The 14,699-nt window shown below is 41.2% G+C and overlaps 1 protein-coding gene across 3 annotated transcripts in view; it reads left to right on the top strand.

Moving 5' to 3' along the window:
* The window catches only part of marf1 (meiosis regulator and mRNA stability factor 1), a 45,120-nt gene that overhangs the window by 19,689 nt on the left and 10,732 nt on the right, over positions 1 to 14,699 (top strand). The window contains exons 8-19 of one of the 3 annotated variants that reach the window (XM_077245580.1): positions 828 to 1,292; positions 2,104 to 2,201; positions 4,306 to 4,419; positions 4,506 to 4,680; positions 5,506 to 5,684; positions 8,362 to 8,442; positions 9,468 to 9,701; positions 10,590 to 10,709; positions 10,801 to 10,982; positions 11,626 to 11,846; positions 12,480 to 12,622; positions 13,414 to 13,547. In XM_077245580.1, the coding sequence (XP_077101695.1) occupies positions 828 to 1,292; positions 2,104 to 2,201; positions 4,306 to 4,419; positions 4,506 to 4,680; positions 5,506 to 5,684; positions 8,362 to 8,442; positions 9,468 to 9,701; positions 10,590 to 10,709; positions 10,801 to 10,982; positions 11,626 to 11,846; positions 12,480 to 12,622; positions 13,414 to 13,547 (2,146 nt within the window). The remainder of the gene's footprint in view (positions 1 to 827; positions 1,293 to 2,103; positions 2,202 to 4,305; positions 4,420 to 4,505; positions 4,681 to 5,505; positions 5,685 to 8,361; positions 8,443 to 9,467; positions 9,702 to 10,589; positions 10,710 to 10,800; positions 10,983 to 11,625; positions 11,847 to 12,479; positions 12,623 to 13,413; positions 13,548 to 14,699) is intronic. The other 2 variants (XM_077245581.1, XM_077245582.1) reach the window with 2 other exon arrangements.

A 14,699-nucleotide genomic window follows, 5' to 3' on the forward strand; every position in this document is an offset into this window, starting at 1 on the left:
TACTGTTGCACATTTATTGACTGACAGCTCTCCTGTCCCCATGTTGAGAGGAATAAAGTGAGGAAGTGTAAACATGATGGTTATTTTAGTTATAGACTAAATGCATTTACTCATCTCACTGCCACGAAAACATTCAGTATTCCTCAAAATGAATAAAAACGGTAAAATGCAATCTCAGAATTTTATGCAAAACTTTTATAATTAAAGTATATTTGTGTCATTTAATAGTTATGCATTTAATCTCACTTTATTAACCAATGTCTTTTCTGCTGACTTTCAATGATCTAATTCAACCATACTAAGCAAAAATTACTCATAAATTAGAAATAAGAGCGTTGACCTTCCTTCTCCTGTATCCTATTGTTCTTTAAAACAGAATAACAGCAGCTGAAAGGTTTGTTTGAGTGGCGCCCTCTACTGTACAGGAGTAAATATGCATTTCCTTCAACCTGAGGTGTATTCACTTCACTTTTGGGGCCAAAAATATAACTTTTTTTGCTTGTAATTAAAAACAAAAATATATTTTTTTGCTTATTAAATACAAACAAGCAAGCCCCGTCTAGGTGAGAAAGTAATGTAACGCATTACTTTTCATAAAAAGTAACTAAGTAATGCAATTAGTTACTTTTTTTTAAATGCAATATTGTTGTGCATTACTTTTAAAAGTAACTTTCCCCAACACTCCTTCTGCATTTGGTTCTGCATTTTGAGCTCTGATTTGCCAGAAAACAACTGGTGTTTCTGTTGAAGACAGATGCAGCTGTTGTAATCATAAACCTGTGTGACTCCATGCTCTGAGATTCATATTGAGCCCCCCTTATTTAAAGCTCCCAGCGGCAGCTCCATCCTCATCTCAGATCTCCCAGAGTGCTGTTTGTGTCTCTGCTCCTCAGCCCAGTTTCAACCTTCTGTTTGTGCACCACCTTCCCACACACCGCGACACCAAAGCTGTGGCGAACCGGCTCCAGCGCCTCTCCAATAACTGTGGAGGGAAGGTGTTGGGAGTGTCCGGCGGTTGCGCCGTGCTCCGGTTCGCTAGTGCCAGTGCGGCCGAACGCGCTCGCAAGCGCATGGAGAACGAAGATGTCCTGGGCCAGCGCATCATGGTGTCGTTCTCTCCCGACGGCCCGGAGGAGGAAGAGGAGCGCCGACTCTTCCTCCCCGTCGAGAAGCAACGCTCGCCCCGTCGCCGGGCGTCTCGGTCGAGAAGCCACGCCCCCGAGCGCCCCTATAGCCCCAGGAAAGCAGGCCACGCCTCCTCGTGCAGCCCTGTGACGAAGCACCGCCCCCAGGTCAGCTGTGTTCCCGCCTCTGCCCCGCCTCCGCCTCCTCATCCTCCAATCGCACGCTTCCTCTCATTCTCATTGTGCCTGTGCATCCGCTTGACCTGCTTGCTCCTGCCCATCATCATCACACACACACGTGCTCTCTCTCACATTCACACTCCCTCACTCGTCCACACACACACACTCTCACTCAAATACTCACAAATACAAACACTCTCTCGCGCCCACACCCACAGATACACACTCTCTCGGGTGCACACACGCGCACACACACCCACACTCTCTCGCGCACACACTCAGACACACACTCTATCGGGCGCACACACCCGCACTCTCTTGCGCACACACTCCCACACACTGTTTCTTACACAAATACTCTCTCTCTCACACACTCTCACTCACACAAATACTCTCTCTCTCACACACACACACGCACTCAAACAAATACTCTCTCTCTCACACACACACGCACTCGTTCACTCTCGCACACACACGCTCACACACTCACATCCACGGCCCCGAGGAAAGCAGGCCACGCCTCCTCGTGCAGCCCTGTGATGAAGCCCCGCCCCCAGGTCGCTGTGTTCCCGCCTCCTCCCATCATCCTCCAATCGCACGCTTCCTCTTCTCTCGCCATTCTCATTGTGCCTGTGCTGCGCTTGACCTGCTTGCCGCTGCTCTGTGACGCCGGGATGCTTTACGTGAGACTCCATCTTCCTCTGTCTTCGTCTGTCCTCCCCGTCAAATTCCTGTCTTCCGCCTCATTTGCTATCGGCTGTGTGTTGTGAAGTTAGTGCTGTGTGTGTTTTTGCTGCAGGTTGTGTGCGGAGCGGCCCGACCTGTGAGCGCCTCGCCTCAGGGTCACACCCTCCTGCCGGCAGCCGTAAATCCTGCGGAGCAGCAGCGCAGCCGGAGGTACCACACACTTGCACGCACGCGCACACACACTCACACATGCACACACACTCACGCATGTGCGCACACACTCGCACTCACACTCGGGCTCACACTCGTGGTCTCTCACGCTCACTCACGCTCTCGCTCACGCTCACGCTCACGCTCACCCTCGCACTCTCGCTCACGCTCTCGCTCACGCTCTCGCTCACGCTCTCGCTCACGCTCTCGCTCACGCTCTCGCTCACGCTCTCGCTCACACTCGCACTCGCACTCTCGCTCACACTCGCACTTAGGGATGCAACGATTACAGATTTTGTAAGTACGATTATTGTCTGAGAAATAATCACGATTTAACGATTATCACGATTATTATGCATCAATTAATTTCACAACACTATATGTATAATATCACATGAACACTCAACACTAGATTTTCATGTGTTATTTGCCACAACACAGTACAAAATTATAAAATGACAAACGATAATCAATCTCTTCCTTTGGAATTAAAGAGAAGTGCTTTGTAAACATCCAGCATTTTTCTTTTAAAATAACAAATTAAGTCAATGGCTGCAGGGCTCTTTGATTGAAATAGATCACAAAATGATTAAGTGTTTAGTTTGTTCTAAATTTATTTTCAACCTGAGGTAGAAAACTTGATAACATGAAAACAATATCTTGTTGGTATTTGACTTAAAAACAAATAAAGGGATAATAAATCCCAATGAAAATAAGAATAAACAAAGTATTTGGCTCTATTGAATTAAATGTAAGCTAAATATTAACTATGTATTTCTTTTAAAAGAAAACAAATATAGTCCACATGTTATCCACTCCAATATTATTGTACTTATTTTAATACTCTTTTTTTAAATTATTAATCCAAATTTTACATGTGCCTTTAGAAAATCATCTATTATAATCTCATTATTTTGGTTTGTTTGTTTGAAGTTTAAGTAAAAATTATAGAAAGAAACTGAGAACATCTCTCATGTAGTGTTATTAATAACTGAAATGCAGTTAATTGGTAGTCCTAGAAGTCTACACGGCCCTGATCTTATGTTAGTGTTTTACACCGGGCATATTAAAACTACAAAACCTAACATTTACAGGAGAAAGCAATAGGATATTAAGTTAAATGTTCACTGACTGAAACTCTTGAGAGCACGTCACATTCTGTTTTCCACAGACTTGGGTAACCAAAACATTCCGCTGTTTTTGGTTGTTGTTTTTAACGTTGCACTGAAAGCTGAAAGTTGCACGCCACGTTCTCCTTTTTCCAAAGCGCTAGGGCGGTTGCGCTCCGGAGGCGTCTGTCGTTGCTGTGTTGGTTCTTGTCACTTGACCTAAGGTGCGCTTGCGGCATTATGAAAAGTAGAGATGTTTTTATCTCGATGCGGCGCGCACGCGCTTGGAAAAAACGAGCGCGCCGCTTCCCTTATGAGCGCGCATGCCGCACGCTTACATTTGAAATAACGAACTTCAGCGCGCAAAAGACGCGATCTGTGAACAGGCCCTTAAGGCGTTTTTTCGGTGGGAATAGAGCGTCGCTGCTAGTCCCTCTGCCATAGTGATTGACGAGCACGGCATTAAGCTGGTGCACGCTGGTGTAACCTTGTTTTCGTTTGGTGCAAAAGTTCCGTTCCGTGCAGAAAACTCGGTGTAGCATAGTCTTTACGATTAATTAACCGTGACGTTTTAAAGCGCGGTTAATTGTGAAATCCGGTAATCGCTGCATCCCTACTCGCACTCTCGCTCACACTCGCACTCACACTCCTAATCCAAGTCTTCTGAAGAGACTCGATCGCTTTATATGATGAACATTTTTAATTTAGGGTTTTTTCACGTATAAAAAGTGAATATAAACAGAAGCTCAACTGAAATTTATTGACGAAACGTCATTGGTTCTCATGCTTGAGCTTCTGATTACCATATTTGAATCCTGTAAACATTGTTTATTGATCAATGTAAATATGTGAATAAAATGATAGATTAACGTTTTGAAGCATTTGAAGCAGTTTTGGGTGAACAGACTTTCATTAAAAATGTTTATTTGTGTTTCGAAGATGGACAAAAGTCTTATGAGTTTGTATTGATATGATTTGTGTGTGTGTGTTTAAAGGCGAGACTCTCCCGGGCAGCCGTTTCAGGTCAGCACTCCTTCAGCATTCAGCAAACTAAGTTTACAGCGGAGCTTCAGTCCCATGATGCTCTCTCAGAGTTCGTGGTCGTCACGGTAAGCGAATTGCTTGAGTATCAAAGGCTACATAAAACACTCTTGCGTTCTCGTCACGTGTGTGTGTTGGTCTCTGGTCTTTTCAGGAGTGTGTCCCCCTGCCTGTCAAACCGCTCGTCTCCACTGAGCGCACCGTCACCCGACGGCCAATCAGAGCCCTTCTCTGACGGAGCTGACGTTCAGGTCACGAACCTCGACTACAGAATGTCACGCAAGGACCTCCAGCAAATCCTGAGAGACGCTTTTGCTAAACACGGAAGAGTGAGTCGCATCTCGCAGACTTTTAAAACCAGAGCGTGTTGAAAGCGTGCTTCATTATTGTGTGTGTTGGTTTGTTGTGATATGAGGACAGAGGTTTGTATGAGGACAGAGGTTTGTATAATGACATGTTTATTACAACGTGAACGTGAACGAGTCCTCGTAGGTCAAATGGCTTTAAAAACATAAACAGTGTTTTATTCAAAACGTTAAAAATCTAAGTTTTCTGTGATGGGTAGGTTCAAGGGTAGGGTTAGATTGTGTGTGATGGGTAGGTTTAGGGTTTGTGTGTGTGTGTGTGTGTGAAGGGTAGGTTTAGTGTGTGTGTGATGGGTAGATTTAGTGTGTGTGTGTGATGGGTATGTTAAGGGGTAGGGTTAGTGTGTGTGTGATGGGTAGGTTTAGTGTGTGTGTCTCAGGTAGGGTTAGTGTGTGTGTGATGGGTAGGTTTAGTGTGTGTGTGTGTGTGATGGGTAGCTTTAGTGTGTGTGTGTGTGTGTGTGTGTGTGTGTGTGTGTGTGTGTGTGTGTGTGTGTGTGTGTGTGTGTGTGATGTGTACTTTTAGGGGTAGGGTTAGTGTGTCTGTGATGGGTAGGATTAGTGTGTGTGTGTGTGTTATGGGTAGGTTTAGTGTGTGTGATGGTTAGGGTTAGTGTGTGTGTGTGTGTGTGTGAGATGGGCGGGTTTAGGGTTTTGTGTGTGTGTGTGATTGGTAGGTTTAGGGGTCGGGTTAGTGTGTGTGAATAGAAAATACAGTTTGTACAGTATAAAAACCAATACAGCTATGGAATGTACTCACAAGTATAGCAAACCTGTGTGTGTGTGTAGGTGAAGAGCGTTGATCTGAGTCCTCACACTGACTATCAGCTGAAGGCGCGGGTTCACATGAGTTCCCTCCAGCAGGCCATCGGTGCTGTCAGTCTTCTGCATCGCTATAAAATCGGCAGCAAGAGGATTCATGTGTCTCTCGTCACTGGAGCCAGCAACAAATCTCTCGCCTGCCTCAGGTACACATGTGACCGTATCAAACTTTCACATCAATCATTTCTGAAGCTTTTATCATGGTATTATCACTGCATTGAATTTAAAGCGTTATCGTCCTAACAGGTTTAAAGGAGTCCTACTGTGCTTTTGTACATGTTCATCTGTCTTTAGTGTGTAATGTTGCTGTTTGAGCTTAATAAAGCTCTAGTTATTCTCTATATCAGTGTCAGTGTTTCTGAACTCCTGAAACGCCTCCATTGTAGTCTTGAGTTTCTTACACACATCACAATATTCCTCATTTAAATAATTAATGCGCAGAATAAAGGGGTGGGGCCGGGTTTAGTTAGTAGTGTGTTAAACTGGTGGTTATGGTAAGAGCGGGACATTTCCCAAACACACTCGAAGCCCTCGACCAATCACAACACCCTGATTCAGCCGACCAATCAGAGCACAGTGTGCTTTTCAGAAGGAGGGGCTTCATAGAGACAGGAACTAAACAGAGTGTTACTGACAGACTGGGAATAGAGGAGCCGCAACAATGGAAAAAATAATCCTCATTTAATCAGGAAAACGTGTTCTAGTAGAGTCCTAAAACAACATTAAGACTTTGTAAAAGTGCAAAATAGGTCCATTTTAATACATGTTTTCCTAAAACAAAAAGAATATAAAGTAAACAAATGTTTCCAACAGATTAAAATGCAAAAGAACGATAAAGTCAAAACATTTTCAGTCAATATCTAGGGCTTGTTTTAGTCCAGAATATGTAAAAATGTTTAAATACAGGGATTAAAGTTCTCCGTCGCTACGACGGATTTCCGTTAATTGCATCGAGTCTATGGGTTCCCGTCTGTCCTTAATGTCTTAAATTCACTTTTCATAATGTTAAGGCCGTAAATAGGCTTTCATTTATCAAATAGTGTGATAAATGTCTTAATTTTAGTTTGAATAGGTCTTAAATTAAGGAAAGACGAGGTGTATTCACCTTGCTGAGGGGAATGTGATAAAGCCTGGATTGGAGCGAAAGCACGTTCCTCTCTCCACTCTAACATTCTGTAATCGCTTATGGTCCACTCCGGGTTTTCAATTCCCGCTCACGGAAAAACTGCTCCGTGTTCACTTAGATTTGGAGAAGTGCATGTCAGGCTACAGCTGGTTTGCTGCGGTCCGAATCCGAGCGCGTTTGTTCCCTACGCCCCCCGCAGCGTTGGTCTGGTTTCACATTCAACTTAATTCTATCGAACCTTGGTGCGTTTGCATGCATATTACGTCAACGCAAACGTGCACGGCGATAGAAAACAGAACGCGGGTCAATATTGGCCGTTTCTCAATACCAAGTACGCAAACTTCGGACTTGCGTCCTTGATAGTTCGGACTTGCCAAGTTCGACTCAGGAGAAGGAACTCCCGAGGACGCGAGTCCGGTTATTCTGCAAACGGAACCGCGGCGTTCTTGATCGCGTCACTCAGCTCGCTCTGGCTACTCCGGTTATCTCTTTATGTAGGCTTTAGCCTATTTTAGGCAACAATAAAACGAAATATGGTATAAAATACAACTCTGCCTCTTTTCATCAACAATAAAACGAAATGTATGCAAAACACCTCTATTCATTTATAAATTAACATATTATCATAAACATATTAATGGCCACACAAATGTGGTTCAGACAACGCACATTGATTATCTTCACTCCATATATTTATAACAACACGAAATATAAAACACAACCCTGCTTCTTTTTGTTTTCATTTTTAAAATATGAAACATTATTGATCATGGGTTGTATCGTTTTATTTTATTATGCATGTACACATACAAGAGAATGCATTGTAAAATATATAAAGAATATTTTATATATTTTAGAATATATAACATTACACAACCCTGTCTCTCTTTGTTAAATGTCAGTTTTAATGATCAATAATATCCAGTATAAAAGTTTAAGTAGCCTAATATAAGAAGCTATACAGCAAACAATTCAGTCAAACATTAGTCAGCTCTCTAATAGGCTAAAAAGTTCAAGTTAAATAGCCTAAATATATAGTTATGAAACTTCACTTTGCCCTCAGCCAAAATGATTTGCCATTAAACTAAATATTAATATGATTTAGCATTGTTTGGTCTTATAAGATAAATAAAAACATGCACTGAAAAGTTATGTAGATGGTTGATTATTTGTCAAGCTAAGTAATTTTTTTTCATAGATTAAAATAGCTTTTAAAATATGCAACCTGGCAATATTAAAGCGGTTTAAAACATCTCCCCTTAAAACTCTATTGGTCTCGACTATTTAAATAAAGTTAAAGGAATATGACTTGGCCTGAAAAGAAATTTCAGTCAGAAGAATTTTTTTCACTTTAATCCCTGTAAATATAAACAAATATTTGGTGCTGTGATGAAGCGAATACACAAATCTGAATGGTGTGACACATTAAATGTTCAGAAACAGTGAGTGTCTGCTTTGTTTACAGGGGTAACCGATGCAATTCTGTTATATTATCACTGCTGTCAGAGCGATTGTGCATTTTCATTCAGTCTCTTTGAAGCAGTGTTGGAAATTTTATCTGGTAAATTGAAAAGTATTTTAAAAATGCGTTCTAAAATAAAATTAACTTTTTTTTTTTTTTAAGTGCACACAATAATAATTTCATGCATGTTCATATCGTGATGTACCGTATATCAGTGATGGTGTTTGTTTCTCAGCTCTGAGATCATCAGTATCCTCCAGGACGCTCCAGCAAACTGCCTGCCGCTCTACAAGTTCACCGAGACCTACGAGAGGAAGTGAGTCACACACAATTCAGTTTAATTCACATTTATTTATATAGCGCTTTTCACAATACACATCGTTTTAAAGCGGCTTTACAGAAAATGCATGAGTCCACATTACAATTCAGAGAGATCTGTTATCAGAGGAAACTGTCGAAAGCCGGGGACACACTGGATTATGAATGTAATTTGATATTTACGATGATCATGAGTCGCGTTCAGGTCGGTGTTCACAGTCTGTGTTTAAAATCTGCTGCAGTCGATGGAAACGGTCTGTAAGTGTGTTCAGTTAGGTCTTACAATGTTTCAGCTAATCGTTAAGTGTGTCCCTGGCTTTAGTTCATTTCAGAAATGTACATATATACATTTTTAGCTCAGTGTTATTTTGTGTATTTCAGAAATGTATATATACAAAATAACAGTTAGCTAAAAATGTATATATTTCAGTAGTGTACATATACAAAATAACAGTTAGCTAAAAATGTATATATTTCAGTAGTGTACATATACAAAATAACACTTAGCTAAAAATGTATACATTTCAGTAGTGTACATATACAAAATAACAGTTAGCTAAAAATGTATATATTTCAGTAGTGTACATATACAAAATAACACTTAGCTAAAAATGTATACATTTCAGTAGTGTACATATACAAAATAACAGTTAGCTAAAAATGTATATATTTCAGTAGTGTACATATACAAAATAACAGTTAGCTAAAAATGTATGTATTTCAGTAGTGTACATATACAAAATAACACTTAGCTAAAAATGTATACATTTCAGTAGTGTACATATACAAAATAACAGTTAGCTAAAAATGTATATATTTCAGAAATTTGCATACAATATAACAGCTAGCTAAAAATATATTAATTTAAACAATGTAATTTAATGCAGAAACAATGAGATCATTGAAGCAATGAATACATGTTTTTTTTAAAAATGATAATGACATTTAAATTTTTTTTTGTTGCATTTCCCGTATGTATCCGTGTGTATGTGACTGGTATCTTGACATGTGTCTGTCCTGCAGGTTTGGTCATAAGCTGGTGGTGAGTGACTTGTACCGCTTGCCGGAGCTGGTGTGTGTGCGCGAGCAGGGCGGCGGGCGGCTCGTGTGTTTGCTGTCCAGCACTCAGGCCCGGCAGAGTCCGCTCGGATCCGCACACTCTCACGACAGCTCCAACACGGCCAGCCTGGTTCTGTTCGAGGAGCTGGAGTACCACGAGCCCGTGTGCAAACGCCACTGCGCTCAGCAGGACTTCAGGTGAATCCGGGCGGACACACGTGTGCAGGGGTCAAAATATTGATAGTTTTAAGTCTAAATTAAAAAAAATAATTTATGCGAAATCTAAAACATTCCTGTAATATCTTATGCGTTTTTTATATTTCTTGTTTTTCTTCATTTTTAGTTATTTTATGCGTCGGCTAATCCTTATAAATGTTATTATTATTCCTGTATTTTAATGGGTAATTTTTTTTTTATCTATCGTTTCTTTTTTGCCTGTAAAGCACTTCGAACTGCACTGATTTGTTTGGAGACGTGTTATATAAATAAAATGTGCTTGCTTGCTAATACCAACCTAATTATCAGGGTTCATACAAGGTGCTAAATGTACTTGAGTTTGACTTTGAAATTTAAGTCCTGAAAAACCCTTGACAACAACCATATTTATGAAAAGGTACTTTAATTTCACAAATATAGCGTCTTTCAATAAGTTAAGTGATTTTCGTATTCAATTTTATTGATAAAACAATCTTTTCATGCAAAATGAAGCTGCAGCCCGTCTGATACAGATATAGAGCCATTTCACATGACTATGAGTGTGATAATGCTCATAAATATCAGAGTATATGATACAGATTTCATTCTTCAGGTCAACCATATATTGAGAAAAAAAATCAGTTAAAGTTAATCATACTTAAAGTTTCCACAGTCTTTTTTTTTCTTTTTCTTTTTTAATCCATTTTCCTTTTTTTGAATGTGAAGGTAATAAAGATATTGTTTGATTAGTGAGATCTGTGATTGTATTCCTTGAAAACAGAAAAGTAGTCCTGGAATTTAATTTGACCGTCCCTGTACGGACCCTGCGCATGTCACGTCTTCATTCAGGTTTAGCAGTGATGAACTTGACTGTTTCTCCTCTGGTTTCAGCGAGTCGGACTTTGATCCGGATTCGTACATGATCCCGTTTGTTTTGGTGTCTCTGAAAGTTCTGGCTGCTCACGTCCACAGTTTACTGCAGAGTCACGAGGGGACGGTACCTCTGCTCAGGTAACACACAAACACACACACACTCCTGCTGTTATTCCTTTGGTCTGGTGTGTGTCTGTTGCATGTGTGACTGTTTCCTGTCTGCACACAGTTTCCCAGAATGCTACGCTGCAGAGTTCGGTGCTTTGAGCGTTGCGGAGGAGGGGGGGCTGGAGGGAAGCGTCCCGCTGGAGCATCTCATCACCTGCATCCCTGGAGTCACGATAGTAACGGCACAGAACGGCTTCAAAATCATCAAGTGGATTCACAACAAACCCCCACCGCCCAATGCAGGTGTGTGTGTGTGAAAGTCACCTTTTATATAGCGCTTTTACAATACAGATTTTCAAAGCATATTTACAGAGATAACAGGAGAATAATATTGTAATAATATTGTTAAATATAAAATTAAATGTCCCCGATTAACCAAGCCCAAAGCCAATGCGAAAAAGGCGTGGGTGTGTGTGTGGGGGAACACGTTCATGACAGAAAATTTCCATTTAAAATCGGCATGAAACAGAAGTCTATTTGCGCTAGTCTATTTTGAGTGCAACGCTAGTGGAACAAGAACAAATGTGGGCGGGGCTTGATTGTGTCTCTGGGGTATTGATTGGATGGTTGTGGTTTGCTATTGGTAGAGCTCATGTGAGTGACAGGTTGCCCTGCCCTCGTCATCAGAGAAAAGAGATGCTGCAAGAGGAAGTTACTGTGATTAAATATTACTTAAACAATAATGATGTGCACCAATAAATAATTAATAATAAACACTGCAATATTCCATCAATTTTGATTTCATGGTGACTAGGAATCACACAATTTCACAGTGACAATCCACCTACCGGTCAATCCTCATCTCTTGTGGTAGCATTAGTCACATGCTCATATGGAGCTAATGAAGTGTAAAAGCCCATGTGTGTTTCCCCGTGTGTGTGCTCAGATCCGTGGTTGCACCGCAGTAAGAGTCCGGTTGGGAATCCACAGCTGATCCAGTTCAGCCGAGAGATGGTGGATCTCATGAAGAACCAGCCGTCCTGTTTGATGCCCGTCACCAAGTTCATTCCAGCGTATCACCACCATTTCGCCAAGCAGTGCCGTGTGTCGGACTACGGATACTCCAAACTGCTGGAGCTGCTAGAGGCTGTTCCTCACGTGCTGCAGGTCCGTGAACACAAGCTCACATTAACGTTAAATTAAATTCACAATTTGGCATTCCCAAATGCTTCCCTAGCAGGTTTAAAGTCAGAAACTGAAGTTGCGCTAGTGTTTTCTTCCCTATTGTGCCGTGAGTGTGCATACTGAGTGTCAGGATCCCACAATTTACCCATTTTTCCAGCTGATGCTTCTTATGCCTTATTGCCTGTATCCACTTATGTCTCCTTAAACGCTCAGTTTTTGGGGGTCGACGGATTATAAAAACTTTTAATTTTTTTAGCTTGTTTGCTGTACACCCCATCACAAAGAAGCTTTCAGGCATTTTTTTTGTTATAAGTCAGGAATGACAAGGAGGCAGCTTCACGCAATACAAAGTCAATGGAGACTGTTGCATTGTTTTCCCCTCCGGTGGGCGTGGTTTTCAGATTATGACGCGTGTCGCACTGTCCATTTGAGTGACAGGTTGCCCCGCCCTTGTCCTCAGAGAAGAGATGCCGCAAGAGGGACTTATTCTCATTCAAGATTATGAGGAACATGAATTTAAAAATAATTTGCATGGATAAATCATGTGCAATAAACTCCATTTGAAAAAGAATTGTGCATATTGATTTCACGCTGACTTGAATTTTGTGTGCGTAGATCCTGGGTTTAGGCTCCAAGCGTTTGTTGACGTTGACTCATCGCGCGCAGATCAAGCGCTTCACTCAAGACCTGCTGAAGCTGCTGAAGTTTCAGGCCAGCAAACAGGTGGTGATCGGGGACTTCGCTCAGGCGTATCACTGGTGAGAATCTCAGGACGCCCGTCTCTCTCTCTGCTTCTTAAAGGGATAGTTCACCAAAAAATTTAAATTAGCCCCTGATTTACTCCCCTTCAAATCATCCTAGGTGTATATGACTTTCTTCTTTCTGACGAATACAATCTATATTGAAAAATGTCCTGGCTCTTCCAAGCTTTATAATGGCAGTGAATGGCCATTTCTGTTTTGCAGTCCATAAAAGTGCATCCATCCATCATAAAAGTGCATCTTACCAACATAAAGTGCTCCACACTGCTCTGGCGGGTTAATAAAGGCCTTCTGAAACGAAGCGATGAGTTTGTAATATGTTAAATATGGATATTTTTCTTACGCAAAGTGAAATTCTAGCTTACGGCCAAACGCAGTCTCTACTTGGGCCTAAAGTGTAAATTATGCACCTTGTGACGTCAGTTTGACGTCAGGCATATACTGTAAATATCAGCATTACTCGCATAAGTTGCGCTTTAGACTTAAGTGGAATCTGTTTGGCCAGAAGCTAGTTATTTTACTTTGTGTAAGAAAAATATCCATATTTAAAACTGTATAAACGCTTCGCTTCAGAAGGCGTCTATTAACCCTTATAAAGCTTGGAAGAGCCAGGATATTTTTTAATATAACTCTGATTGTGTTTGGCTGAAAGAAGAAAGTCATGTACACCTAGTATGACTTGAGGGTGAGTAAATCATGGACTAACTTTCATTTTTGGGTGAACTATCCCTTTAAGCCTTACACCACCTCTTCCTTCTGATCTGTGTGTGTGTGTGTGTGTGTGTCAGGTGTTTCTCCAGGAACTGGCAGGTGATGGATTATGGGATGTGTGATCTGATGGACCTGTTGGCTGAGATTCCGGACACGACCATCACAGTCACTCAGCAGGACTGTGACACACTCATCGCTGTTCCCAAAAGAGGTGAAACTGCTGCAAATGCATGAATCTCTGATATCATGACGTTTTTGCTCATCCTCAAAAAGGGACAACTTTAACATGCTATATAAAAATATCAGTGGGGTATTTAGAGCTAAGACTTCACATACACACTCTTGGGACATCAGAGACTTATTTTACATCTTGTGAAAAGAGCATTATACCAGTCCTTTAAGCACAAAATTGGAATATCGCATAAAACATTTGCGAATAAAGCACCATTTCCATCCCATGTGTTCAAGAGAACAAAATCATCACATCCTGGGAAATTGGCGCAAATTATCAGTAATAAAACTAAGTATCTGCACTCGGCTCTTTTTCCCTCCATCATAAACGAGTGTGTGTCGAGCGTCAGACGAAACACAATAAACACTGTCATGTTCTCTAGCGTTCGGATGCTGGTGTTCGGGAACACACTCGTGTGTGTGAGACGCTTCTGGAGGGAATTAAACCAATCATTGTGATCACACACTTTCAGGAACATCAAACCAACATTTGAGATGCTGCGACGCCATTGGTTCACTGCTTACTCCAGTTATCCAATCACAGCCTGAGGCAAATCATCAAGTAGGGATGCTAACGATTAATCGACGATCGATTAATTGTCGGTAATAATTTAATTGATGAAACATATCTATTTCTAATAAGCATGGTTTATTTCTGCTCAACCACAAAACACAGAAAGCAGACACAAGAAAAAATGAAGCGAGTGCGCTGGAGTTATGTTCGGGACCATTTTATGTTCAAAGCCGATAATGTCAATTACAAACATTGCGACTGTGTTAAAATCATAGACTGTAAAAAAAAATGGGCGTCGTGTCCGTGACGTCACCCGTAGTGTTTTTGAAAAAGCGTTTTTGAAGCCCAAAGTGGACAGCGCGTCACTCCCGGATAAACGAAAATGGGCAAAGAGGCGATCCACATTAGCAGATTAGCAATCAACCTGTCACTCAAGTGGCCACGCCCATGAACTTTAAGCTATAATATAATTTAAACGGATGAGTTATTAAAAAATTCACCCCCTCACAGTCGTCATGAAGGGCAAAATTAGCTATTTAGACCAAAACCACTTTTTTGTGTATTTTTCTGCTGTAAACTTGGCATTTTAATATGGGGGTTTATGGGATTGACTCGCTT

The sequence above is a fragment of the Siphateles boraxobius genome, unplaced genomic scaffold (assembly GCF_051911475.1).
Source record: "Siphateles boraxobius isolate OS27281-9 unplaced genomic scaffold, OSU_SipBor_1 27, whole genome shotgun sequence".
Taxonomy (NCBI): Eukaryota; Metazoa; Chordata; class Actinopteri; order Cypriniformes; family Leuciscidae; genus Siphateles; species Siphateles boraxobius.